Below are 24,774 nucleotides of genomic sequence, written 5' to 3'. Positions count from 1 at the left end.
ATTCGATAGTCATTTGAAAGTTAACTTATTATTTAATTTTGACAAATATAATTATTATATATGTATATATATAATATTTAAATATATATATCTTAAATAAATAATTATCATTCAAGATGATGAATTAAGTTATTAAGTTAATAATTTTAACTAAATTATTTATGAGTTCTTGAAGAATTAAACCAATTCCGACCAACGAGTGAATTCGAACATTTCACAAACTTCGATAAATAAATTTCAAATTAGAAACATATTTTTTAGTTCGAGCTAAACATATACTTATCGAGCTGAGTAAATAAAGAAGACAACGGACGCCAGCTAAGATTCCAATATGGCACAATTTGAGAATAGAAACACAGATAAAATAATCATAAATTTTACTATCAACAATCATTGTTAACAAAAACAAATAAATAATTTGCTACGGTTTTTTTTCCGTGGAAGCCTATAATAATTTTGTGGCAAAATCTGTTTCACTCTCACTCTGCTTTCTCAGCGGCACAGAAGGAAACGAAGTAATAATTGAGTGAAAGCAATAAACTTCTCTGCTTCTACGAAACTCTCTGATCATCACAATTCTTACCATAATAAACTCTACTTCATCGTTTTTTGAATATACTTCTCTGTTTTCTCATGATTACTAAGTATTCCAGGTAATTCAAACTTTGGTATTTTGCTTCAAAATTTGGTTTTTTATACATGATCGGTTTATCTATTATCTGGGTCTTCACTATTTTCTCCAATAATGAGAGGATTTGAACTGTGTTGTTAGACATAGCTAGGGCTTGGTGCTTGTTATGGATAATCTGACATTAACTGTAATTTGTTGAAATTCTCATGCTAGGGTTGAACCATTTTGATTGAATTTAACTGGGTCATTTTGGTCTCAACGTTAACATGCATGGGCTAGTAAATTATAAAAAGTGTATTTGATCAACATATTGTAGTGGCTATAGAAGTTTAACCCTTGCTCCGTTAGGTATTCAAATGATTGCTTGTGAGTTTTTTTAACCCTTTTCTTTTTTGGTTAGGATAAAATCTGATTAATCTTCATTAATTAAATGTGCAAGTTTTATTTGTTATGGTTTGCGAAGCATTTGTTTCACAATTCATGGTATTCTTATATCGTATTCGAAGTCTTACCCTTTCACCTTTTGTTACAATTATGTAGATAGAAAGTGTTTGGATGGAAAAACATTATAGGGATTCTATGCCAGCTTATGGTGCTGAAGGTTCTTTCTCTTACTTCATGTGTTATATGTATACATTATTGGTTGGGCATACAGAATTTAGAAAAGACCGAGATAATAAATTTTAAGCTGTTTTTTATAGGTTCGTCTGAGATTTTCTCACTCAATATTGCGAAAAAAGTTGGAAGCAGCGCATGGGGAATACCAAGCATGGCTGATGCATTTCATGCTTCGAGTGATGTTAGCTTGTTTTCTAGTTCACTTCCTGTTCTTCCTCATGAAAAGCGTAAGCTTGAGATGTTTTTACTGAAATGAGATTCAAAATACTCAAAATGATTATTGAGACCTTTTTGTTTCCTTTTTCTTCTTAATATGCAGTAAATTTTACTGATTCTGAGCACTATGGTCAATCTGCTGATGATAACTTGCCAATATTAGACAAAGTTCACAAGGAGGGCGAGGGACAAGATCCACTTGAAGACATTACAACCAATGCAATGGAAAACATGCTTCCTGATGATGAAGATGAGCTGTTAGCTGGGATAATGGACGATTTTGACCTGAGTAGGTTGCCCAACCAGCTGGAGGATCTGGATGAAAATGATCTTTTTGGTAGTGGAGGCGGGTTTGAAATGGATTTTGAACCCCAAGAGGGCCTTAGTATCGGTATTTCAAAGATAAGCTTATCTGATGGAGTCCCTTCAAATGGTTTTGGTCATTTTGCAATCCTAAATGGCACAGGAGCGGTGGTTGGGGAGCATCCTTATGGAGAGCATCCATCAAGGACATTATTTGTGAGAAACATCAACAGTAATGTGGAGGATTCTGAATTAAGATCACTATTTGAGGTATTTAACCTTAGCCCGATGCTCCAATATAGTTATGCTTATCATTAAACTCAATATTTGTTCATGTTTTTGACAATCATGCTTTTGTTCTTTTAGTCATATATTTAGGCCCCGTCTTTGAAATATGATCACTGTCCATTGTGTTAAGCCAATGCTTCAATAGAGTAAGGAGGCATAACTTTGTGGCAATGTGAGCTTGATGCTACTCTCTACCATATATGTTTGGAGAGGAACATGTGCATTTAAGGGCGTTTCTTTTCATTTTAATATGTTGTGGGATATGGTTGTGTTTGTGGACTCTCTTTTGTGGTCTGCATATGATTGAAAAGTGTGACCTTGTCTAATGTGGAAGAGATTGGATAGCTATGTTCATTTTTGAGGCTGTTAAATTCAATGTTGTTTAAAGTAATTTATTCATTTATTTATTTCTCTATTTATTTAGTATTAAAAACTATAGAATGTCCTATTGAAGTTTATATGGAGAGCCTTGCTTTACCCATTTATAATGTGATGATTTTTGACGCATGGATCTAGGAGAGTTGGTGAGAAAAGATGGTAGTTGGGGCTTAAATAGTTTGTTTCCCAATTATACAATTTATTCGTGAAGCTCTTTCTTCTCCCTTTATTCACTGAAGTTAATTTGATTATCTTTTGATAGCAATATGGAGATATCAGAACATTGTACACCGCATGCAAGCATAGAGGCTTTGTGATGATTTCTTACTATGATATTCGAGCTGCTCGCACTGCAATGCGTGCTTTACAAAACAAGCCCTTGAGACGAAGAAAGCTTGATATTCATTTTTCAATTCCTAAGGTTTGATTTATATAGCTATCACAAGGTTTGACTAATTATCATAATTGACATTCTTTGCATTATTTAAAATTTATTCTTCTGGTTTCAGGATAACCCCTCAGAAAAGGATATTAATCAAGGAACCCTTGTAGTGTTCAATTTGGATCCATCAGTATCAAATGACGACCTTCGTCAAATATTTGGAGCTTATGGGGAGGTCAAAGAGGTAAATATTTAATTACATACATATCTTTATTGTTCATCTCAATGTTTTTTATTTGTTATACACTTAAAGTTGTGTTTATTGCCAGAAGTAGTTGTAATTTTTTATCTTAAAATTGCAGATCAGGGAAACGCCTCATAAAAGGCACCATAAATTTATTGAATTTTATGATGTTAGAGCAGCAGAGGCTGCACTTAAAGCATTAAATCGAATTGACATTGCTGGGAAACGCATCAAACTTGAACCCAGCCGCCCTGGTGGAGCACGTCGAAAGTAAGTTGGATTTTATCTTTGTTACTATATAAATAGTTTTCCTGTCAGTAAGTAAATATTGTTCACCTCTGATGAGTGTCTTAATACTTGTTAGCATAGTAGAAAATAATGACATTGGTTGAAGCTATGCAAATCCTGCAAGTAGCCAGTTAGAAAATGAGAACCCCTTTACCTTCATCTTATTGGCTTGCTTGCCCAATAACTGGAAATCAGTGAGCATTTCCAACAAAAAAGGGATCGTTTCTTGTATTTTTAAAAACTATATGACATGAAGTTTCATGAGCACGATTACACTGGTGGGGGTGTGGAGTCTGATGGTATGAGCGAAATGACATGAATTGACATTGCTGACCAATAATTTCATGCCAAACATGCTTATAGTTTTATGATGTGCACCTTGTGAAAGTTGCTCTGTAGGTATAAAACAGTTTAGATCTGCACCAAAGTCAATAACCAATGCTAGCAAAAGTGTTTAATTGAGATGCTTTTTAACACACTTTCTATTATTGAATGGATTTCATCTGGTACCTACCAAATAGAGAGTGAAACCATGTGATTTCGTAGCTCCGACATAAAGTTCATCCTATAATTGAATGTGTTGCTACTTACAAGCATTGCTTATGTCAATATGCATAAAGAAGTAATGTTACTCTTGTAAGGCATGCTTCTATTATTTTTATTATTATTCTTCCAGCTTTCTAAGGAACTATAGCTAGGCAATTACATGTCTTTTCTTCCTCCTTTTCTTGTGATTATGTAAAGTACATGTAATTCTTGACAAACACTGATGCATTGGATCCCATTAGAACTCCGTAGTTATGCATGTTTGAGTGAGAGTAGTGCTAGGATGGGTAACCTCTTGGTAAGTCCTCGTGTCGCACCTCTTTTGTTTATAAAGAGGGTGAGCCTTGTCACAAAGTTAAGCTTGATGCTTAGTGGCCAAGAGATCACGAGTTCAAATATTGGAAACAACCTCTTCGCTTTCGAGGGTAAGACTGCGTAACCTGCCCTCTTAGACCCCATTAGATGGAACCTCGTGTATTGAGCTGCCCTTTTATTCTCATTTTATCGCTGATATTTCTTTGGTATGGCTTGGGTTGAGGTAATATCGTGTAATATATCCTTATATAAATGTCAATGTTATATCTACCTAAATGATCCTATAAAAAATTTGGCCATACATTTTCAACTTTTAGCTTGATGCAACAAATGACTGAGCTGGAGCAAGATGAAACTCGAACTTTTAGACATCATGTGGGTTCACCTATTGCCAATTCTCCTCCTGGTAAAATATCCTATCCCTTAATTCAGTCTTGTTTCTATTGTACTGTTCTAGTTGTATCATTTTAGAAAGGGAACTTAAGTTGCAAGCTAAAGTTAGTTGGTAATTTTCAGGAAATTGGGCACACTTTGGGAGTCCAGTTGAACATAATCCATTAGGTTCTTTTAGTAAATCTCCTGGTTTGAGTTATGGCAGCCCTATGAATACCAGCCATTTGCCCGGATTAGGAGCAATTCTTTCTCCACATGCGTCAACCTCTCCAAAGATTGCGCCAATTGGTAAGGACCTTGGAAGGGCTAATAATGCAAATCAAACTTTTTCAAGCTCTGGTTCTTCACAAGGAGCGGCTTTTCAGCCTTCTATGTCCTTTCCCGAGCATAAAGTAAATTCTAGCCCTAGGCCTATATCTACTTTTGGTGAATCAAAGTCAAGTTCTTCAAGTGTTGGAACACTGTCTGGTCCTCAATTTCTGTGGGGAAGTCCAACTCCTTACTCGGAGCATTCAAACACATCTGCCTGGTCTTCAACTTCCGGGGGGCTTCCATTTACTTCTAGTGGACAAAGGCAGGGTTTCCAATATACTAGTCGGCACAATTCGTTTCTTGATTCTCACCCGCATCATCATGTTGGATCCGCTCCATCTGGCCTTCCTTTTGATAGGCATTTTAACTACTTTCCAGAGTCAGTCGAAACATCTGTCAAGAGTTCAGTTGCATATGGAAGTTTGAATCACAGCGATGATAATTATTTTATGAACATGGGTGCTCGTGCACCTGTAGGAGTTGTTACTGGCTTTCCAGGAAATAGGACTGAAATTAGTTCACCTAATTTCAGAATGATGTCACTCCCTAGGCATGGATCCTTGTTCCTTGGAAATGGTTTGTATTCTGGACCAGGAGCAACAAACACCGAGGGATTAACTGAACGTGGTCGAAGTAAGCAACCTGACAATAGTGGGAACCAAATTGATAGCAAGAAGCACTACCAACTTGATCTAGACAAAATTATGAGGGGAGAAGACACAAGGACAACATTAATGATTAAAAACATTCCTAACAAGTAAGAACTGCACAAGCTTCCATGTGAAGTTGTCACTATAGTAGCAAGTTGAGTCGTGTGGTAATTGTAAGCCACAAGTTTCTTAATGTCTTTTACCTATTGTGATTAAGGTACACTTCAAGTTTGCTGCTTGCTGCTATTGATGAGAATCACAAGGGTAGTTATGACTTCCTCTATTTGCCAATTGACTTTAAGGTATAGACAACCTTTACATCTGCTTCGTGAAGAGAATACCTTTGATTCTTTGGTATAAGGTTGTTTTTTGCTTGCAGAACAAGTGCAATGTGGGCTATGCTTTCATCAACATGGTGTCTCCTTCACACATCATCCCCTTCTACAAGGTTTAATTTCTGTAGCATATCCGAGGGCATATTCTCTGCTACTATATTCAAAACTTAGTTTGTGATGCAATGGTCTTCTTATTGTGATATTGTATCTTGAGGACAACGGTCTGCAGTTGTTTAGTTCTTTTGGTGGAAAGTATTTTCATTAGTACCTTCAGTAATGTGCTAGTATTTAAACTTGTACTGGTCTGAAGTCCACTTTAATGAGTCCTACCATTACCATTTATGCAGGCATTTAATGGGCAGAAGTGGGAGAAGTTTAATAGTGAAAAAGTTGCTTCACTGGCATATGCACGTATCCAGGGGAAGGGTGCCCTTGTGACACATTTTCAGAATTCTAGCCTAATGAACGAGGATAAGCGGTGTCGACCAATTCTCATTCATTCAGAGGGCCAAGAGATTGGTAACCAGGTACATTTCGATTACAGTTATTTATAATTACAAGATTGCTGGTTGGGCACATAATTCTGACTTTAGAGGTCTTTCATATTTTAAAAATGAAAAGTAGTTTCAAATCGGATACCATCTATTATACATTTTCACTTTCAAGAACCTGTTTTTTTGTTTGAAAGTTACATCAATTGATTCTTTCATTTAATATTTTTCTCCCCTAGAAGGGCTTTTCTGACTATGTCTTTCTGCATTCCCAGGAACATTTCCTCTCAAGCAATTTGAATATATGCATTCGTCAACCGGATGGTTCTTACTCAGATGAAAAGGTTGAGAAAGATTGACCCGCTGTTAGATATGTTGTTCCTAGCAATGATGGCTTGTAGGAGTGCTAAGCTAACTAGTGCATAGTTAATCTGAAGGTGTACAAAGCAATGAGTCTCAATATGTTAATAGTCCATAAGAATGATCAAAGGCAAATAAGTAAATAGTATTTAATGTGTAGAGAAGCAATTATCATTTAACCAGCGGAAAATAATAAGGTTGGATGGGTGTATTGCTGGATTGTGAATTCTACAGCAGCATGCATGCATACATGCCAAATTGTGCAGGATGATGATTCTGACTGGGATTTGTTGTGGCTGTAATTGGGCCATTGCAGATATAACTAATGTTTATATTGATGGGATTATGATGAAAAATGTTGTATAGAAGGTAAACAAGGAATTAATGTTTTTCAGTGTTGTCATGTTAAGCAAAAAAAATCATGAATGACTGAACAGATGTTAATAGTTCCTTGTCATTATATTTATTTCATAATATTGTTACTTAAACTCTAGATACTTTGATAATAGTTGAAGTATTTTTCCCTTTTCGTTGACGTATGTTAGCTTATCTGCTAGGATTCATCGATGATTCATAAGAGAATTTGTATGAAGATTTAATAGGAGAATATATCATTACGCTTTTTCTTAATATAGGTTTCATACCAAAGATAACCTCAAATACTGTTGCCTCTTGATGAAACCATAGACAAGAATCCTTTGAATGACAGTGTCCTATATTAGAGTCATCATTCAGAAATCATAATTTCAGAGTACAGTCCAGAAAAAAAGAAACTAATTTCACATATTCACTGCACTAAGCTGAAATAGCAGAGCTCAGCAAAAGTGAATGATTTATTTTGCCTCAAGTATTATTTGCCTTCAAATTTGTAGAGCATTAGCAATAGACCCAGCTAGACTCAATACTTCAAAAGGAGCTTTATTTCCTATAGCTTTCACAGTAAGTGGGCAAGAATCTGTAATCCAGAAGTTGGCAAATGCATTCTCCAAGCCATCTGCATCTTAAATCATAAGGCTATTAACATTCAAATGTATTAAAATGTATAGTATGTGACAAGTGATATGAGGCAAAGACTAACCATTTTTATGCATGAATCGCTCCCATGATTGGTTCGGGAACACACCATGGGTCACATAGGCACTCACCTTTGCTGCACCATGAGCTGCTAAAACTTTCTAAGGAAAAGGAAAAGGAGAAATGTTAAGTTGCATTAGGATGCAGACACATGTTTTGACTATAATATATAGGATTCTAACATACAAGATTATATGTTGCTTAGTCTTCAAACAAACAAGTTTTTAGGAAAACAGCATCAACTCAGAAGGTAAAAAGATAAAAATGGGAAGGTAGAAAAAAAAGTTCAGGTAAAATGAGGCCTGCAACTCACTAGATTGTAAAAATATTATTCAAGAGAAAGAATGAGAAGAGAGGAAAACATTGCTGAAATTGAAACAAGGGATGACAAATTTCATTCGAGTAAACATACTGATATATGAATTGAAACATTTACCTGACATTCAATTAGGGTGCCTCCAGATTGGACCAAATCATCAACAATAACAACATGTCGACCAGAGGCATTGCCTTCCTTGATCCGAACTATCCTCTTATCACCTTCACGAACCTTGTTACATACCACCTATCACTTCAAAAGTCAGATATTCCACCCAAAATGAATTACAACTTAAACAAAGGGATATTTACAGGGAGCCTACAACTGAAAATTTATCAAATTGCTTGTGGAATCTCTTCCAAGCACCATCATCTGGAAATGCAATAACTACCTGAAAATAACAATTTTAGGACATGAAACGAAAATGAGAATCGCAAGCACGACAATCACAAATGTAATACAACCATAACTGCAAAGGTTCATGAAGGAACTTAACATCTGAGAAAGACAGTGTGATTGAAAAGGATATCAAGGAATGCAAAATACTCACGTTATCAGCATCAGGAAGCTGACTCAAGCGTTGCTTTAGGAGAGGAATCCCAGTCTCGAACAAGGGCAAAACCTCATCACTAAAATAAAACCTTTCCTGCGTAATTTTTAAATTAAGAAATCATAGAATGCACACACAACATATAATACATATGAAGGCAAAGAAAAAAAGCAGAAAGAAAAATGATGCAATGTCCTAAAAAAGCGAAACAAGTTTCTACCAAGAAGCCATGCTCTCTTAAAAGGGGGAAATATCTAATAAATTCATTATGTGGTTCTCATTATCACTTACATGTAAAGGGCTTTAAAAGTTTAGAAAACATTTCCCTTCAGAGGAAGAATAGATTTGAAGTCATCAGTATCTAATAAGTTCATTATGCGGTTCTCATGATTGCAAAAACTGAGTGTCAAGAACTCGATGATGCAGGAATTATATTTCAGTTCACAATCTGAGAGGAAGCATAGATTTGAAGTCATCAGTGTCGAGCTCGGCTATATGTAATCATACAGATGTCTTGGATGTCATCTATGAGTATCCTAATACACAAGTATTATCTTTAAAAAAATCACCAAGACAAGTTTTCAACTATGTCTAAGATCTGATTACATGTTCTCTGCACAGACTCTTCACATCTGTCAGGGATTGACAAGGGTTGACATTCGATGTTTTATTTTGGTTACATATCTCTTTCTCCTAATCTCCCTGAAGAAAGTACTTCCGGGTAAATCATTATTAATGGTTTCACTTATAGTTCTCTTGGTCTCCCTCCGCTTCTAGGTATTAAACTACCCTCCATCTGACCCAGCCTACTTATTGGAGCTTCTACACTTCTTCATACATGTCGAAACCACCTAAAACGATATTCTGCCGTCTTTCCTATAATTGGTGCTTCCCTAACTTTATTCCCAATCCTAGCTTGTTTAACGTCTCCATTCATCTAATTAAAAATATTCTTATCTCTGCTACATTGAATTTACTCTCTTGTTGACCTTTTACCAATCCGCATACACTCCGAAGCAACAAAAAAAATACATTTCTTAAAAAAATAGTAGGTAGACAAACCTGCAAAGCATGAATGTCATATATGAGTAAACTAGAAGGGCCACCTCTTGAGATAGGAATATTGGACAACATTCTAGCAAGGGTGAAAGCAGTAGCAACATCTCCTTCTTCTTCCATACGCTCAAAGGAACCAGTTGGGAAGAAAGGCAATACCAATGTGAAGGAAGCAACAAATAAACGAGGCAATGCATATATCACTGAAAGCTGTTCAAATACATGTGCTGGTGAACTGAATGATGCTAAAAACGCAACATGTTGACCTCGAAGTTCTTCTGCATTGTCTATATATATGTTTGGAAACCCATCAGCAAAAGACCTGAATAATCATAAAAATCATCACTTTTTCCGATTTTGATGTCCAAATGATAAACCCCATCATATGAATCAAACAGATTTCACGTGATATGCATAAAGGTGGTAACTTTGAGTCAAAGTATGGCAAAAAATGATAAGAAAATGTGATTTGAAAGCAAATGAAGGTAGGAATGACAATGAAAACCGAACCCGTACTACCCACCCGAACCTAACCCAAATTTAACCGGGTTTAATTCCCGCATTCGGATTTGGTATAGCAAAGCCTATTTTAACCCGCCAATGTAATTCAATTTAAAATTGGAAGTATATGCGTCCATGTTTTTAATTTCTAATTTAAAATAGAAATACTAGAACAAAAATGAAAAAAAAAATGATATATGCTTATACATCTATTATTTTCGGGTTTTTTCGGATTCGGGTTACCCAAAACCCGATGGATTCGGGTATGTACAAATCTGATCTCGATCCACCCCGTTGCCATAAGGAATGAAAAGAAAAGAAGGGATTGTGGGTAGAGAGAAACCTCCATTTGATGCTGTGGAGAATGATATGGTCGCAGTTAGAAGCAACATTGAAGGCAAGATCTTTGCAATCGAGTGAGTAGAACAAATTCACTTGCTTCTTTGATTTGGGAACATTCTCTGATGACATTTTACACGATGATTTCAGTGACACTATGACACAAACAAATGGGGAAACAAAAGTGGCGAATTTCTAGTTCAGAAAAGAATACATGTGTTAACGAAGTTTTATATTTAGTATATGGGTGAGAATTTATTTATTTTTCTTAAATTTACTTTCCATCTTATCCATTAAATTTATCGACATATAATAATTTAGATTTACTTAGACTCTTGAACTATATTTACTTTAAATTCCTTAGATGGATTCTTCATTTAAGTAATTTTTTTTTGTTTTGCAAAACTGTTTTCCTCAATATAATGTAATTTCTCAATATCATTCCTAAACTTTATTCACATTTAAGTAGTTGATGATTAATTAAACTCTCATATTAGTCCTTTTGTTATATAATTTTTTCAAACAGTGAATAAGTATTATAGGTAATTATGACTTTGTTAATATAGTATAGTCAACAATTCACATCAAAATGTGAAAAGTAAAGTTAATGCTAGCAGTGTGGTTAACCAAATGTTACAGTCAACCTTCATCTGCAACACCCTTTTAATGACTATAAATATTCTCTGCAAACTTTCTCTTCACCACATATAGAAAGCACCACCCTTCTCTCATTATCAACCATAATATCATTCAATAGTGAGAGAAATTTGAAGGAGTTCTCAATGGTGCTCCTAAGGTTTGTAAACTTGGTCTTGTATAAACTACTTGCTAACTCATGTTATAAAGCAGCAAGGAAAGTGAAAAGTTATGGCTTTTATTTAGGCTATTTATCACCAAAAACACCACACAAACTTTCTTTTCCTAGTGTTACTAAATGTGTTTTGGAGGGTAGAGTGTCACAAACACTTATTTGTGACATTCATAATGTACTATTAAGGTCTCACTCTTTCTTTCCTTATTTCATGCTAGTTGCCTTTGAAGGTGGTAGCATTTTCAGGGCACTTCTTTTGCTTTTGTCTTGTCCTATACTTTGGATTCTAGACTATGAACAAAAGCTTAGACTCATGACCTTTATCACCTTTTGTGGCTTAAAAATAAAAAACATGGAAAATACTCCAAGGGCAGTTTTGCCCAAGTTTTATTTGGAGAATCTTAATCTTCATGCTTATGAGGTTCTGGCTTCATCAGGCTCTAAATTTGTATTAACAAGTGTGCCTAGAGTGATGGTAGAAGGGTTTCTGAAGGAGTATTTGAGTGTTGGTGATGTTATAGGCACAGAGTTGCACACTGTTGCAGGTAGCTACTTCACTGGTTTGATATCTGGTTCTGGCTTACTTGTGAAGTGTTTATTTCACTATTCAGTAACTTTGCACATTTGGCAATTGTTCATCACCTTATTTTTCTGCTTCTATAACTCACTAATCCACTATGTACCAAACACCCCTGGTTACAAGCCAAAAATATTTGAGACAAAAAAGGGATTATGATTATAATGACTTGTTTTAATATGGTGTGTTAGTATTATTTCACCTTTTGAAATGTTACTTTTTGTCAGTAAAGCATAGTGCATAAACTTATCTGAATTTGATTAAAATTTTTAGACATGTTATAATTCAACTAATGTACTATGTTGTAACTAATTCCAGCTACATGATAATGATAGGAAGCTTATATGGTGAACAATGAAGAAGGCAAGAACAACAACCCAAGTTCAGTGATGCCAAGAGAAAAATATCCAAAGCCTCTAATATTTCATGATGGAAGACTAGCATTCTTGCCTACTCCTTCAGCAACTTTCTACATGTTCATATGGCTTCCATTTGGAATCATTTTAGCTATTTATAGAATCCTTCTTGGTATTCTCCTTCCTTACAATTATGCCATGACATTAGGAGTTTTGAGTGGCATAGTACTAAATATCAAAGGCTGCATACCCGAAAAATCAGAGAAAAACAAAGGGTTGCTCTATGTTTGCACACATAGGACACTCTTGGATCCTGTTTTCCTAAGCACAAGTTTGGCAAGGCCTTTAACTGCAGTCACATATAGTGTAAGCAAAGTTTCTGAGTTCATAGCACCAATTAGAACAGTGAGACTAACTAGGGACAGAAAAAAAGATGGTGAAACAATGCAAATGTTACTAAGGGAAGGTGATTTAGTAGTGTGTCCTGAAGGAACAACTTGTAGGGAGCCATATATATTAAGGTTCAGTTCATTGTTTGCTGAAATGGGTGAGGAGATTGTGCCTGTAGCTATGAATGTTAATGTGAGCATGTTCTATGGTACTACAGCTAGTGGACTTAAATGGTTAGACCCATTTTTCTTTTTTATGAATCCTAGGCCTAGTTATCACATTCAAATCCTTGAAAAGGTTCCTAAAGAGTTTACATGTGCTGGTGGATGGTCCAGTTTTGAAGTGGCAAATTATATACAAAGATTGTTGCTGATTGATGTGGATATGTTACTGTTTCTATTCATCATTTTAAATTATGTTCATTTTGTTTTTGTACACTTTTTACTACTTTTTTTATGGTTGCACTTATGATTTTATTTGTTTGTTTGTTCTTAGTGGATATGTCATTTATTTATGAGTCTGTGATTTTAAGAGAATAACAGTGTCATTTATATCTATGAGATTAGACACTGTTTTATAAAATGGACTTTTTAGCAATTCACAAAACTAAGAAATACATCTACCATGACAAGTTGTTGGATGGAACAATATCCATAAAAGAGGATATATTTTTGAATTTGATATCATAGTTAAGATTAAGTTTGGCTTTGACAATAAATTTTGTCCTAGTCTATAAAATTCAAGAGATGAAAGCAACCTCAAAGATGATATATTATTCTCCTAAGGTCTAACAATACCAAAAAAAAAGAAATACAATAAAATTGAACAATACATAGAGGTGAAAAATGCATGTACATCTCTACAAAAACCCATAAACTTGATTGCTTTTTGTTTCTAAGAAGTTTCTCTACTGCCATGTATGTTCAGTTCTAGGTAAATGCTTTTCAGTCACCCAAAAATCCACTAAAAGGAGCAAAAAAATTGTGAGAAGCAAAATCTAAGCCTTATCCATATTAGAGATAATTATTTTCCAAAATTGCTAGTGCCCAAAGAATGATACAAATATGTGCTAATCTATTTGATATGTCAGGTGCTGCAGAGGGAAAGGGACTTGTAGGTACTGGCACTGAACCAAAAACATTTGCTCCACTTGAGTTTGTTGTGTTCAGCACTGATGAACTAGTACTGCAATTTTACACACCAAATTAAAAATCAGATTTTTCTGTTCAAATTGTGACAAGAAAACAAATAAAAGCATAGATATATATAGGTAAAGGTTTACCTAGTAGATTGATATTGGCATGTTCCTGTGCCTGCAAAGCAGGTAAATAAATAAATAAAAGGCTAGATATATATATATAGGTAAAGGTTACCTAGTAATAATACCATTGGAGGAATCTAGCTCTTAGAATTTGTAGAATATTTTATGAATAAGATACTATATTTTGAATTTAAGTGCTCCAAGTTAAATATTATTTTGAATTTGTATGCACACTTTATGAAGAAAAAACAATTGATGAACAGAAATAGTTCTAGGGAGTAGTGACAATAGTCAACAAGATTAAGGAAGCTTTTGAGTAGCAGCTTCAAACAAAGTAGAAAAAGAAAAAAATATTGACTTTTGCATCACCTAGGTGGTGCTTTTGTAGCTTATGTATCCCACAAGCCACTCTAAAAATCTATATTCAAAGATGCAATAATCAAAGTTTAATATCTTATGTTAGTCTCTTCAAAATGGAACCTAATAATCTTCTACATGGATACCATCATAGTGTTATGGAAATATTTGGTTTAACTTTAGAATGCATGTAATAAACATTACTAAGAAAGTTGCATGAGAATTATAGCATAAAAAAAAGCCTTACTTGGGTTAGTGTTAGTATTAACAGCAGTTCCACCAAAGTTGCAGCTATTTGGAACAGGATTCTTTTGATAATACTTATTGAAAGCATAAGAAGCATGATCTCGGATAGAATTCGGATTGTAACAGCTTCCACCAGATTGAATTGCTGAACAATCAGCACCACCATAGCCACATGCATAGTCCAATGCAACTTGTAAAGCAGTGTTTGATGCAGTTGGACTTGCAATGCAGTAGCTTGCACCTGAAGACATTGGTGAATTCACTGTAGTTGGAGTTGTGATTGGTAATGTGGAGGATGGAGATTCTGTATCAGGGTTGGAATTAGGATTCAAGAATGGAGGTGTTGTTGTAATGGTTGGAATGGTTGGAACCAAGTTTGGAATTGTTGTGATAGGAGTGGTAATATCCTTTTGTGTGGTGGAAAATGTGGATGTGAATTTTACTTGTTTCACTTCATGTACTAGTACATTCACATGTCTAGTTACTTCCTTTTCTGTCCTACTACTAGAACCTGTATTTGAAATGTCAATTGAAGTAAGCTTTTTACTTTGTTCTGTTCTCTGTCTATAGCATGTGAAGCTAGAAACAAAATCTGGATTTGAAATCACATTTTAACCCTTTTCTTCTAGAGTGGCAAAACATGAAACTATATGATTATTACTCTCATCTACATAGTTTTTACTATATGATTATTATATACATAAACTCACTACCTTTTCTGCATACTTATATTTTGGTTCTGACACATAAGCAAATGCTTGAAGAAATTTTCACATTCAGTTAACATTTTTGCTATTCATTAGAATAGTGCAAGAAATTATTATTCAAATTTATTATTATGATTATGCCTTTAGACCCTCTTCTACATTGTTTCAAAAGACAACAACTTGCTATAGTGCATCTAGAAGTACTATGTATAGACATGTAGGGTATCCTATGTACAAAAACCCCATGTAATGAGTCAAAGTAGTTGGGCCCTTGTATCTTTTCAAGAAACGGTGGAACTGGAGAAAAGTTAGATGCAACTATTCTATGTGATACCCCTTAAAGATGAGGGTAAAAAAGTACTAATTTTTCAAGTTTTTTTATGGTATAGATTGTTATATAGTTGCTTGAAGGAACTGGTTAAAATAACTAACCAAATAATAGAAGAGACAATATTTTGATCTGGGATAATTTTTATCCATTGACAAAAAATCATGGACAGAAAAATGTGATTTGCACCTAATTGGTCTAACTGCAACATGTATATCCATACTAGTTGAACTAAAAAAGAACTAAAGAGAATAGATCCATGGAAAATTTGAAATGCCAAACTTGAGTGAAGGAAGAACATTTTTGAGGTTTCACAATTCAGAACATATTCAAGTGTTCCAAAAAATATGTATTAGTTAAAGAGAAAAGAAGAGAATCTATGCAAAAGAAACAAAGTATACAAAGGGAAGCAATTGAAAACAGAACATAAAAAAAGGAAAACAAAGTGAGAATTAAGAAACAATATCTTAAAGCAAAAGCAACTGAACTACCCTTATCAGAATAGAACTAAACAAGCTAAACTAAACAACAACAAAAAGAAGAAGGAAGAAGGGTAGAACCATAGAACAAATGTAGAGAAATGAAGTTACCTGAACAGAAGAATTGACAAAGTAGGAGCAATATAACATAGCAAACTACACTCCTTTCCATCTTTAATCTTCTCTTTCTTTGCCACTTCTATCTTTCACTTCTTATTCAATGTGTTCTTCCTATGAGTCAATACAAGATAAAGGAAAGGAAAATATAATGAACTAAATATGATGAATGAACTATAGAAAGAAACAAGTAAAGATAGAAAGAAAGAAAGGAAGGTGTTTTGTTTTATAGGCTAATGATACAAATAAAAGTATACATATTGGAAGAGTATGAATGGTGAAAATAAGAGAAGGAGCAAAAAGGAGGGAATGAGGTTTGGAATATAGGTTTGGTGTGTGAGCTTGTTGTTAGTGATGATTATAATGATGGTTCTGATGTGTGTATTTAGCCTTTTTCTTTTCTCTCTTTTCACTGTTATAAGGACTTATTCTTCTTCTCTTTCTTTTCCTTTCTTTTCTTTTTCTCCCTTTATTCTTGGCAGGGTGTGAAACTTAGAAATGTAACCTATAACCTTCTATGCTTGATGAGTAACATCAACTATATATTTTGTATATGTCTTGAATTATGCTAAAATGCAAATTGTAACTAGCTTATTTGGAAAAGATATAAGCTTTTCTCTCCAAAACATTAAAGAACTCTTAAGTAAAGAATCACATAAGTATACATGATATTGTATCTTAACTTCAAATCTTATACTTGGAGCATTTAGTGTCCAAGTTTTTTTAAACTTATATAAACATTCATTTGTCTATTTCTTTTTAATGTGACACTTCTATAAAGTATAACTTATACTTAAATTTTGTAATAGTTTATACATATAGAAAAACAAAAAAAATAGAATCTTTTTGAGTTATTTTTATTAGTGATGTAGTTGGGTTGTTGTTGAGGGGAATGTGACTTATATGTCCTGGACCAATTTAATTTGAGTTAGTGAAAGTTCAGATCAATGGCCCAAAGGTAACCTTTGATAATTCTATGCCTCTATCCTAATGTGCACTTTAGAGCAATTGACTCTGAATGACACCCATAGTATATTATAATTATGATCCATCCTAGTGTATAATATAACTATGGTCCATCCTAGTGTATAATATAATCTTGGGCCAATTTTAGTTCTTAATAAAGGCACTTCTTCAATGTATAAATTATTCTTTTGTTAGTGAATTTGGAGAGAAAACTATAATTATTGGAGGTTGTTGCATCCGAATCAGGATTGGTCAAGGTCAACTACTTAACATATATGATTAGGTTTATGTGATTGTCGGTCATGCACGGGCAGACGAGATTCGGTTTATATGATTGTTGAAGGCATAGTTAGCTAGGGGAAAGGAGAAGACGATAAGACAAACATATCAATGTTTGCTACGTCCAAAAATCTTCCTTCACGCTAAAGACAAGGACACATCATCTAAGTAGTTGACAGATTTACGTTGTCCGAACGACAAATGTAATCCAAATTCACATCATTATCGGTCTAAGGCTGTAGAAATGACAATGCAACATAACATATCCATTTTACCCCACTGTCTAAATAGAGAAGAGCATTATCTAAAGATCATCTTCCACATCTATCACAAAACCCTGGATTGCAGTGAGAAATTTGTGCAACAGCTTGAATGGAATGATAATGCATGATTGATTATTAGTGTAAAATTAACTTTTTATATTAACAACGTGTTAAATCCTTAGATTTCATAAAGCAGTAAAGTTTGAAATTTAAACCTAAGTAATTTAACCATACAACTATTATTTTTATTTATCTTTTATAAAGACACAAACAACTAAATATTTTGAACTGCCACTTTCTAGCTCAAATAATACAATGACCCTTTATATTTATTAATATACAATACTTTAAATCTCTTGTCACTTTAAGCTCGATTACAATATTTGTTCACAGATACATTATTTTGATGTGACTTCCTATTCATTACCATCTAAACAAAGAAAATTTGTTGGACGTCACATTTTTTTCTTCACTTTATATTGTGCATATAGTACCTCACATCTAGACACAGATAAATTAAAATATGTAGTAAAGTTTATAAAGAGACAATTATACCTAAATAGTTTGTGTAATGCAATCAATTTTAATTAGTCAAACGTACGTGAATCTTACCATAATATTTCAGATTTTTTTATTATAAATATCGCTGAAATTTTTTGGTTCAAATGGTACATACTTGATTATTCCTTTTAAGCAAGGTCTCGGGTTCAAGATTTGTGGATGAAAAAAATAGCCGTTGACAGAGTTAACCCATATACCTTTGGAAGTTCCCGGCTCAGACAGAATTACCTCAGATGCAAGAATATATGAGAACAAAAAAAGAAAGACTCTACTAATCAAAATACATCATTGTAGTTTGGTTAAAGAATTCAAAGAGCTAGAATTGCAGAGATTGGAATTATTTCCAGAAATAAACAAAATAAGGCGAATCAAATTGTTTATAAATTTTCAACAAAAAAAGTGGTTCTTCTTTATAGGAACAAGTTTGAAGATAGAATCATGGTTAGAAATATGATTAAATTTCAAATAATGCATGAACTGTCTACTAATCCTAATATGGTTGTTAATGAAGATAATATGAGCTAGGATGACTAATAATAACAAGTGTTGAATAGAACATAGATCTGTTGTCTCAAATTCAATTTTGTATAATATATTGGTCCAATGAAAATATGACTATCGATGAATTTTTTTTAATATTATTTATTGTTTTTATTTTATTATCATTGATAGGAGACATGGTAGAGTTTTATTATGTGACTCTTGTTATAGATACCTCATCCACTTCACTTTTTCTAACTCTGCCTTGTTCTCAACAAGGACCACAATCAATGAGAACTCTTTGTTATGCACTTTCTCCATCACCACCACCACCACCACCTTCCATATCTAAATTCATCTCTGACCATCCATGCCTAACCATGCTCCAAAACAACTGCTCCACCATGAAAGACCTCAAAAAGCTTCATGCCCATGTTATCAAAACTGGTCTTGCTCTTGACACCATTGCTTATAGCCGTGTCCTCACCTTCTGTGCCTCTTCTTCTGGTGACATTAACTATGCTTACTTGGTATTCACTACAATGCATAATCCAAATCTCTATTCTTGGAACACTATTATAAGAGGTTTCTCTAGGAGCTCAAATCCAAAACTTGCAATTTCACTTTTTGTTCATATGTTGTATTCTGAAGTTCACCCTACACACTTGACTTACCCTTCAGTTTTCAAAGCCTATGCTCAGTTAGGTGCTGCCCATGATGGGGCTCAGCTACATGGGAGGGTTGTAAAGTTGGGCCTTGAAAAGGATCAGTTTATATGTAATACTCTCATATATATGTATGCTAATAGTGGATTGTTGATTGAAGCTAGAAGAGTGTTGAATGGGCATGTGGAATTTGATGTGGTAGCTTGTAATTCAATGATTTTGGGACTTGCTAAATGTGGTGAAATTGATGAGTCAAGGAAGTTGTTTGATGCCATGCCTACAAAATCTGAAGTTACTTGGAATTCTATGATTAGTGGTTATGTTAGAAATGGGAAGCTAAATAAGGCATTAAAGCTCTTTCACATGATGCAACAAGCAAGGGTTGAGCCAAGTGAGTTTACAATGGTGAGTTTGTTAAATGCTTGTGCTCACTTAGGAGCACTTCAACTTGGGGAATGGGTTCATGGTTATATAAAAAAGAATGATTTTGAGTTGAATGCTATTGTTGTTACAGCATTAATTGACATGTACTGCAAGTGTGGGTCTATTGAAAATGCTATTCAAGTGTTTGAGGCATCTCCTACTAGAGGATTATCTTGTTGGAACTCCATTATAATTGGTCTAGCCATGAATGGCCATGAAAGAGAAGCAATCAAGTTATTCTCTAAGCTTGAGTCTTCTTCAAATCTAAAGCCAGATAGTGTAAGTTTCATTGGTGTTTTAACTGCTTGTAAACATTTGGGAGCAATTGATAAAGCAAGGGACTATTTTGCTCTAATGATGAATAAGTATGAGATTGAACCATCGATAAAACACTACACTTGCATGGTTGAAGTTCTAGGTCATGCTTCACTCCTAGAAGAGGCTGGAGAACTAATAAAGGGTATGTCTATAAAGTCAGATGCTATTATATGGGGATCTCTGCTTTCATCTTGTAGGAAGCATGGGAATGTAGAGATGGCAAAACGGGCTGCACGGAAAGTTCGTGAATTAGATCCAACCGATGCAAGTGGTTATATACTTATGTCTAGTGTACAAGCTGCATCCAATCAATTTGAAGAGGCAATGGAGAGCAGGCTTTCGATGAAAGAAAGATCGGCAGAGAAAGAACCAGGATGCAGTTCAATTGAAGTATGTGGAGAAGTTCATGAGTTTCTAGCTGGAGGGAGACTACATCCTAAAACTCTAGAGATTTACTCTTTACTGAATGACTCCAGTTTTGCACTTCAAGAGATTGATTAACAATGAAGTAATGAAGTAGTGAGACTTCAAATTTAAATTTGTATATATTGGAAGTGACTTTAATATAGAGAAAATTTACAATTACAACAGATGAGAATCACACAATCCAAATCGATTAGTCATTTTGCTTATAATACAGTTAATGACAGCATCCAATGTTGCTGAGATTTATATATTTATGTCTAGTTAAGGAACCTTAACTCTATGCTGCATGCATGTTTTGCTTTGATTATTAAACTCCTAACACTAGATCAGTTAATTAGCTATGTATGCAGTATTGAACTCTCAAAGATAGACTTTAATGTATTTGATATCATAATATTCATTGGTGTAATTTGTTTAACACTTAAACCAATTATTAATAAGCAACATATCATGTCTAACATAATAGGTGTATTGTGTGGATGTGAGACAACTAGTGATAGTGACAAATAGCACTTTTTAAGTTTCAGGTTTTTGACAAGTTCCTTGGTGGTGCCCAAGAGTATATCTCAGGGGCCAATGCATCATTGGTTAGAAGGTTGTGTGGCATTGCATATAAATCTGAGATATCATGATGGTTGCTGCTGCTGCGGTAATGCTGAGCCTGATTGTGCATTGCAGCAGTAAGTTCATGATCATCTTCCAACGGCAAACGATCGAAATTAGCATGCATGAATGATGCAGCCATGATAACAACAGGACCAGACGCAATCAAAGCACCAACAACAACACCTCCAACAACTTGACCTTGAGCACCAGCCAAGTAAATAGTGAGACCTGTGATCCCTGGTGGTGCTGGTGGAGGTAGGATTGACCCCAACAATGAGAGGATCTCAAACCTTCCATGAAGGGTCACAATGGAACCATTTGAGGCCGGTTGGCGCAACGTTACATTTGTTACACAGCCAGTACTGCTAAGTATGCAAAGGCCGCGTTGCCTCCTCCTTGCAAAGTTCAACAAACTCTCATTCACATCACAACCAGAACTCACTTCCATTGCATGAGCCTTGAGTGCATTAGCACTATCCCGTGTCACTATAATTGGCGGCTTTGGCTTGTTTTTCGACCCTGCTGGCCGGCCGCGAGGCCGCCGCAAGGTTTCACCCTCAGCTGCAGAAGAAACTGGCGAAACAGATTTCGGAACTTGTGGAGAAATTAGAGTAATATCATCAATGCCATTACTGTCACACCTATTGTTCTGGTTCACCTTGTTCTGTTCTTGCTTTTGGTCCATTTCATCAAACATATGCACACACTTTTGAGGTTGTTGTCTCTTGCAAATCAAATGATTGCTGTCTTATGCTACATGCAACCTTAAGTAGTAGCTTTATTACAATAAATATAATAGTACCCCCAAAAGAATGATTGTCTTTTAGGATGGAGTTAAGTAACACCAACTTCACTATAAATTCTAGTTTTTTGCATTACTATCTTCCTAACTCTGACTAACTTTGCCTCATGTCAATTGTCTCCTTCAACAGATATCTCATGCCATATAATTTATTTATCACTCCTTACTTTCCAATCATAGCCATATACTATTAGTTTTATGGGTCCCATCTCAGGTGAATTTAATAAAAATGTTAGTAAATCACAGCCATATAGTTTGGTATTGGAAATTTACATTTTTCTTATACATTATGTTGTGATTTGTGTATAGATTATGCCTACGCATGAGAGTTTTGTTCTCTGGTGTGTATGCATCTTTCCAAAGCATTGCATGTCATTCAAATTATACTTCAACCACTGGTGGTATTTGCATAATGTGTCTTAACCCTGTCATTCAAATTAGTTGAGACTCTAGCTCCTCTACTTGATTCCGATGATATGAAAATTGTGAATAATAATAGCTTGCAGGGTACGGAACCAGGGCCTAAAGAGATACAGGTACTGACAATATCTATTGTCGTAAGAGAGTTCGTAGAATCTTCTCTAAGATAAGAAATGATGAATTGGTAAAACGTTTCGGGTGCGGAGTCGTCGAAAAGGAAATAATTTCTAGATGATAACAATAGCACACAAGCATTAACAAGGTGCATAACACATGCTACATTAGTATAAATGTAGTCTGTCTAACATGAGTATTGACTAACACGTATAGGGTGTAATGTGTAACACATATAAGATTAGTTGCAAGGTGTGGCACATCATTAGTTGGCATTGAAGTAAGGTTTGTATCGGGTGTATTCGTTAAGGTGAAGCATGATAGTTACGTTATTTTGAACTGTAATTGTTGGTATAAACAATTAGGACAACTATTTAGGCTTATCAATGAAGCTTTATGGTTTAGTTGGTATTAAAGATGATGATTGTTGATAGACTATGGTGCAGAGGTTTCCCTTTGTCGAAAAATTTCCTAGTAACGATAGCTAGGAGGCATGTTACATTATGGTGTACAAGTTTGAAGAAGCTCCACTAAAAATTTAGTTAAAAAAAAAGGAGTTCAATGCAGTCTGTTACTTAGTGGAGTTTGAGGAGAGTAGATATACGCAACCTTCCTCTCACAAGCGGATATTAGGAAATTATTATTATACATTGCCCTAGTTAAAAACACTCCATGTGGCCCTCACACTATCATACTGAATATGAATAGTAGGCTATATATAAATATGTGTGTTCTATAAACCCTAATACAATAATAAACTAACCTAAATAAATCACATTCTTTAATAGTCCTTCAACGTTAAAAAAAACCTAAACACAATTAGTTAAATCTCATTAAAAATTCCCTCTATACAAAGAAAGAAACAAGTAAGCTCAGTTGATCATAGGACATTATTCATAAATACTTGGGTTTTCAAACTACCAATAATTACATCCTCCCCCTCTTTAAATAAAACTAGCTACTTATATAAAAAAAATCAATGCAAGCATCATTTATGCAAGGAAAATAAGTATAGTGGGAAGAAAAATAGGTTATTTCGTATAATATGAGTTTCCTATATATGGTTATAGTCAATATGTTTGAAGTTTGTAGGTATTATTATTGCATTGTACTGCTGTAAGGTCAGAGTAGGTGAGCTGCATTAGTTATTGACTAATAATACTGGAGTACGCATAACGTTAGACTCCTCTCCAGTACTGAAGATAGAAGTGATGTATAAAATAAGACAAAAAACTTAAAAAAATAACAATTATATCATTCTATTTATACTTGTAATAATGTTTTTATCGTAAAACTATTGTAAAAATAATAATCATATTTAGTAATGGAGAAGATTCTTACATGCATAAAGTCATTTGCCTAACATGCATGACCAGAAACAAGTGCCATTTAGACAAGTATACTAAAATACGATACTATCTCAAATCCTATAAATTTGTCCTATCCACATGTTCTTTTCATTATATACCAAATCACTTTAACTACAGCACTTTGTACAGATTAAACATTATGACACATGCATGTATGAAATCTTAGTGGCACTTGTTACTTGATCTGTGCATGGCAAAAATAAAAATAAAATTTAGATCTGATGCTAATTATTAACCTTTTTTATTAATTCTTATTTATTTATTTATTTATTTATACTGCTTTTTCAGTTGGGACGTCTTTCTTCATAAGATTCTTGGTACTGAGCAAACCTAACAATCAATCAGCCATGATTAACAAAACATAATTGCCAATCAGAGTGCAATGGATGATGTTACTCGTAAGAAAATACTATATATGTTTTTTTAAGAAAAAATAAGAATATTTAATTGTTACTTTTATTTTTTTTATTAGTTATTAACTAATATTTATGATACACATTATAATGTGAGTGTTTTTCTATTAAATCAACTGAACTCACATTTTATTATTTTATATGTTAGTTCTGTCTCACATGTTAGTTTTTATTGGAACTAACCAATCCATATACTAGTTTTGTCTCACATTTTAGTTTTTATCGTTAAGAATTATACAATACATAATTCACCATTCATTTATATTATTTTTGTAAGAGTTAATAATGATAAAATAAAATATAAATAATAAATAATACAACGATAGTATATAAAACTCATATACTACTGACATATCCATCATAGTTTTCATGTTGTTATTTCAAAATATTGTAATGAAAAATGTTACATACTCCTAAAAAAAACAAGTTAAAAAAAATATTATGTACCAC

The 24,774-nt window shown here is 34.1% G+C and overlaps 6 protein-coding genes across 8 annotated transcripts; 3 read left to right on the top strand and 3 right to left on the bottom strand.

Moving 5' to 3' along the window:
- Positions 428-7,207, top strand: LOC109341718 (protein MEI2-like 2). Its single transcript, XM_019579671.1, has 13 exons — positions 428-653; positions 1,172-1,232; positions 1,333-1,476; positions 1,569-2,038; positions 2,697-2,855; positions 2,944-3,060; positions 3,179-3,330; positions 4,527-4,615; positions 4,726-5,671; positions 5,782-5,866; positions 5,944-6,012; positions 6,247-6,426; positions 6,666-7,207. The coding sequence occupies exons 2-13, from the start codon at positions 1,187-1,189 to the stop codon at positions 6,747-6,749; spliced, it is 2,541 nt and encodes an 846-aa protein (XP_019435216.1). The 5' UTR covers positions 428-653; positions 1,172-1,186; the 3' UTR covers positions 6,750-7,207.
- LOC109341703 (ribose-phosphate pyrophosphokinase 4) lies at positions 7,445-10,784 on the bottom strand. Of its 2 annotated transcripts, none has more exons than XM_019579654.1 (7): positions 10,594-10,784; positions 9,756-10,071; positions 8,694-8,789; positions 8,466-8,534; positions 8,261-8,389; positions 7,829-7,925; positions 7,445-7,750 (listed from the first exon to the last, which is right to left on the bottom strand). In XM_019579654.1, the coding sequence occupies exons 1-7, from the start codon at positions 10,719-10,721 to the stop codon at positions 7,611-7,613; spliced, it is 975 nt and encodes a 324-aa protein (XP_019435199.1). In that variant the 5' UTR covers positions 10,722-10,784; the 3' UTR covers positions 7,445-7,610. The 2 variants fall into 2 exon arrangements, with proteins under 2 accessions (XP_019435199.1, XP_019435207.1); XM_019579662.1 differs by having other exon boundaries at positions 7,445-7,744; positions 10,594-10,780.
- Positions 11,354-13,240, top strand: LOC109328459 (glycerol-3-phosphate acyltransferase 1-like). The gene is made up of 3 exons (XM_019561934.1): positions 11,354-12,079; positions 12,313-13,109; positions 13,219-13,240. The coding sequence occupies exons 1-3, from the start codon at positions 11,372-11,374 to the stop codon at positions 13,238-13,240; spliced, it is 1,527 nt and encodes a 508-aa protein (XP_019417479.1). The 5' UTR covers positions 11,354-11,371.
- On the bottom strand, positions 13,476-16,633 carry LOC109341690 (glucan endo-1,3-beta-glucosidase 12-like). Of its 2 annotated transcripts, XM_019579644.1 has the most exons (5): positions 16,213-16,633; positions 14,589-15,098; positions 14,006-14,036; positions 13,732-13,908; positions 13,476-13,652 (listed from the first exon to the last, which is right to left on the bottom strand). In XM_019579644.1, the coding sequence occupies exons 1-4, from the start codon at positions 16,271-16,273 to the stop codon at positions 13,737-13,739; spliced, it is 774 nt and encodes a 257-aa protein (XP_019435189.1). In that variant the 5' UTR covers positions 16,274-16,633; the 3' UTR covers positions 13,476-13,652; positions 13,732-13,736. The 2 variants fall into 2 exon arrangements, with proteins under 2 accessions (XP_019435189.1, XP_019435181.1); XM_019579636.1 differs by lacking the exon at positions 13,476-13,652 and having other exon boundaries at positions 13,705-13,908.
- Positions 19,020-21,240, top strand: LOC109341677 (pentatricopeptide repeat-containing protein At2g42920, chloroplastic). The gene is made up of 2 exons (XM_019579621.1): positions 19,020-20,681; positions 21,127-21,240. The coding sequence occupies exon 1, from the start codon at positions 19,058-19,060 to the stop codon at positions 20,672-20,674; it is 1,617 nt and encodes a 538-aa protein (XP_019435166.1). The 5' UTR covers positions 19,020-19,057; the 3' UTR covers positions 20,675-20,681; positions 21,127-21,240.
- LOC109341684 (AT-hook motif nuclear-localized protein 16) lies at positions 20,979-22,075 on the bottom strand. The gene has a single exon (XM_019579629.1). The coding sequence runs from the start codon at positions 21,900-21,902 to the stop codon at positions 21,123-21,125; it is 780 nt and encodes a 259-aa protein (XP_019435174.1). The 5' UTR covers positions 21,903-22,075; the 3' UTR covers positions 20,979-21,122.

Source organism: Lupinus angustifolius, chromosome LG02 (assembly GCF_001865875.1).
Source record: "Lupinus angustifolius cultivar Tanjil chromosome LG02, LupAngTanjil_v1.0, whole genome shotgun sequence".
Taxonomy (NCBI): Eukaryota; Viridiplantae; Streptophyta; class Magnoliopsida; order Fabales; family Fabaceae; genus Lupinus; species Lupinus angustifolius.
The sequence above is the reverse complement of the archived record's forward strand: the minus strand, read 5'-3'. Positions and strand labels throughout refer to the sequence as shown.

What these genes read in the sequence shown, in the direction of transcription:
- LOC109341684 (XM_019579629.1), bottom strand. Translation starts at nt 21,902, where the DNA reads ATGTTTGATGAAATGGACCAAAAGCAAGAACAGAACAAGGTGAACCAG.
- LOC109341703 (XM_019579654.1), bottom strand. Translation starts at nt 10,721, where the DNA reads ATGTCATCAGAGAATGTTCCCAAATCAAAGAAGCAAGTGAATTTGTTC. An exon ending in CTCCACAGCATCAAATGGAG is followed by an intron (nt 10,072 to 10,593) that starts GTTTCTCTCTAC and finishes ATGATTATTCAG; the next exon opens with GTCTTTTGCTGATGGGTTTC. An exon ending in AATTTGATAAATTTTCAGTT is followed by an intron (nt 8,390 to 8,465) that starts GTAGGCTCCCTG and finishes TTGAAGTGATAG; the next exon opens with GTGGTATGTAACAAGGTTCG.
- LOC109341718 (XM_019579671.1), top strand. Translation starts at nt 1,187, where the DNA reads ATGGAAAAACATTATAGGGATTCTATGCCAGCTTATGGTGCTGAAG. An exon ending in TGTTCTTCCTCATGAAAAGC is followed by an intron (nt 1,477 to 1,568) that starts GTAAGCTTGAGA and finishes CTTAATATGCAG; the next exon opens with TAAATTTTACTGATTCTGAG. An exon ending in CCTGGTGGAGCACGTCGAAA is followed by an intron (nt 3,331 to 4,526) that starts GTAAGTTGGATT and finishes TTCAACTTTTAG; the next exon opens with CTTGATGCAACAAATGACTG.
- LOC109328459 (XM_019561934.1), top strand. Translation starts at nt 11,372, where the DNA reads ATGGTGCTCCTAAGGTTTGTAAACTTGGTCTTGTATAAACTACTTGCT. An exon ending in ATAACTCACTAATCCACTAT is followed by an intron (nt 12,080 to 12,312) that starts GTACCAAACACC and finishes TGATAATGATAG; the next exon opens with GAAGCTTATATGGTGAACAA. An exon ending in TTGCTGATTGATGTGGATAT is followed by an intron (nt 13,110 to 13,218) that starts GTTACTGTTTCT and finishes GTTTGTTCTTAG; the next exon opens with TGGATATGTCATTTATTTAT.
- LOC109341677 (XM_019579621.1), top strand. Translation starts at nt 19,058, where the DNA reads ATGAGAACTCTTTGTTATGCACTTTCTCCATCACCACCACCACCACCA.
- LOC109341690 (XM_019579644.1), bottom strand. Translation starts at nt 16,273, where the DNA reads ATGGAAAGGAGTGTAGTTTGCTATGTTATATTGCTCCTACTTTGTCAA. An exon ending in TTGTCAATTCTTCTGTTCAG is followed by an intron (nt 15,099 to 16,212) that starts GTAACTTCATTT and finishes TTTCAAATACAG; the next exon opens with GTTCTAGTAGTAGGACAGAA. An exon ending in TAATACTAACACTAACCCAA is followed by an intron (nt 14,037 to 14,588) that starts GTAAGGCTTTTT and finishes CCTGCTTTGCAG; the next exon opens with GCACAGGAACATGCCAATAT.